Raw genomic sequence first — 2340 nt, forward strand, 5'->3', positions numbered from 1 at the left:
GAAACTATAAAAAACAAAGAAAAAAGTTTCCAAAGACTCAGCATTGCTCAGATTTGGAAATCCATTCCCTTACTACTTCTAGCTTAAATATAACAGGATTCGATTCCAGTTTTGTTGAAAGAGCCCAAATAGCTTTTAAAAATTACTAGGTAGCTGGTAAAACTTCTCTGAAAGATGCCAAGTGCTTACTTTGGGTTGAGTTCCTCTTTTGGATATGACTACTCCTATTTATTCAGATTATGAGAGGAAGTTAGAAAAAAATGTTATCAAGAGAATATTAGGCAGACTTTCACTGACACTATCAGTTCGCAAGCACTGGAAGATTTCTGATGGAGATCGGATGCATTTCTGAGAGAGATAATCTTACTAAACCAGAAGTTCTGAGTTGACATAGAAATGATCTGGTTGTGTTAGACATCAAGTCTGCGTTATGCCAGAAGTCAAGCTAAACTTTTAATAGTCTCTTCTGGCCTTGAACTTTACAAATCTATAACTTGGAACTTATTAATGTTGCTATTCAGTCTTTGAGAAAAAAAGGGAGAGAGAAAAGCTGCACCTTTCCAAGCTTGCTTCATGACTGGCTTTTCTAATGCATCTCATCTCTCCTTAGAACATCCAAAAAAACCCAAAAGACCAAGCTCATTATGTTCTGAAATATAAATAAATAGTTAAGTTTCCAAACCCAGAAAAAGTTGTTACTCACCTCCTTTTCTTTTGAGCAAGATTAAGTTCCATAAATTTATATTTCTGGTACTGTTCATCCAGCTTCTTAAGAACTATATCTGCCGTCTCATTTCCAGGCTGTTTCATAAAAGAATCTACATCTTCCTTTACAAAAGAATAAAAAAAAAAAATTTAAGTGTTATACAGGCCACAAGTACCACTACTACTAATAATGAAATACTGTATAGTAGATTCCAGACCAAGGGCAATTTAAGTAGATGAAACAACTGGACTAAAGTGCAATGGTTTTATACCTTCAACAGCTGTTTACCCATCGTATTTTGCAGACTACCCATTTTTCATACAGAGTCTAGATCAGGGTGGGCAAAACGCAGCCCACCAGGCCGTTCTATCCAGCCTGCAGGGCCCCCCCAAAATTTAGAAAATTAATATTAATCTGCCCTGAGCTGACTGTCATGTGGCCCTCGATGGCTTGCAAAACTCAGTAAGTGGCCCTCTGCCCAAAATAATTGCCCGCCCCGGTCTAGATCATGTACCACAGGCACACCGTATAGTTCACAACTATATTTATTGGCTCTTCGGTATTTGTTGTTTTTGTCATGGGCAATACGAAACTGCGTGAGCCACTTCCCCACACAAGTGGGAGAACCTTGATACCTCATTTGATAAGAGATACTCCAATAAGAAGAAAAAGTGAGATGGCAAGAGGTGTTTCAAGTGACATTATTCAGGACAGGAAAAGCTAAAGGCGGCAGGGGGAAACAGGAGTCCACTCCGATTCTAAATACAGAGAAACACGGGGAAGAACATAACTATTTACATAAGGTTTTGGTTTCTAAACAACTACAATTACTCAGTAAAAGATCAAGTATCATCTCAGACAGCTCAGTGACAAATTCTGCTTAATACACAGTTATAGCCAGGCCAAGTCTGCAGCTCTGGGTACAGGAGGATAAAGAAAGCCAACGGGATCAGAACAGCATCTGAATTTAATATGCCATGGTATAAATTGGCAAACACTCTCTCCGTAAATAAGAGTTTTTATTTTGATTGTGTTTATTTTTTTAAGTGCTCACTGATTGCAGGCACCCGATTTGAGGCACTTAGCAGTGCCGCAAGCACGGGGCAGCGCTCAGCACTTTCTTAGGTCCTTACTGATTTTTCAGAAGCATCAAGTTCTGCCCCAAAGGCTTCTTCGAAGACCCCGTTACTGCGTGGGATCTGCGTGCACCACAACAGAGGAAGAAGGGGAAATTCAAAGAGCGAGAGTCACGGGAAGATGCACAAAGGCCTCCCGAGGTCCCGGCCAACCCTAATTTCCTATGAAACTTCCCTCGTTTTCTATGGCAAAGCATTTCAAAGCAGACACGACCGGGCGGGCGCAGAGGCCAGGCGGGCGCAGAGGCCGGGAGTCCACACCCCCCCGGTAACACTACGGGGCTGAAGAGAAAGCAAAGCCCGGATCTCTGCTGCGGGCCGAGGTTTCAGCAGAAGAAAGGGAGAGGCGAGCGGGCACAGGGCAGCCCCGGAGCGACCCAGGAGGCGGCGGGTCCGAGCCGGGCAGCAGCAACTTTCCGCCTCGCTTCCGCGCTCGCCTCGGGCCCGGGCAGGAGCGGCAGCTTGTGCGCGCAGCACGCCCGGGTGACACCCCCGCCC

General features: G+C 44.1%; 1 protein-coding gene across 1 annotated transcript in view; it reads right to left on the reverse strand.

The window, feature by feature from the left end:
• VBP1 (VHL binding protein 1) overlaps window positions 1-2340 on the reverse strand; it is a 15165-nt gene that overhangs the window by 12541 nt on the left and 284 nt on the right. Inside the window, exon 2 of the mRNA XM_019540441.1 lies at window positions 704-828. Coding sequence (XP_019395986.1) covers window positions 704-828 — 125 coding nt within the window. The remainder of the gene's footprint in view (window positions 1-703; window positions 829-2340) is intronic.

This window comes from Crocodylus porosus, unplaced genomic scaffold (assembly GCF_001723895.1).
Source record: "Crocodylus porosus isolate Cpor-Errol unplaced genomic scaffold, CroPor_comp1, whole genome shotgun sequence".
Classification (NCBI taxonomy): Eukaryota; Metazoa; Chordata; order Crocodylia; family Crocodylidae; genus Crocodylus; species Crocodylus porosus.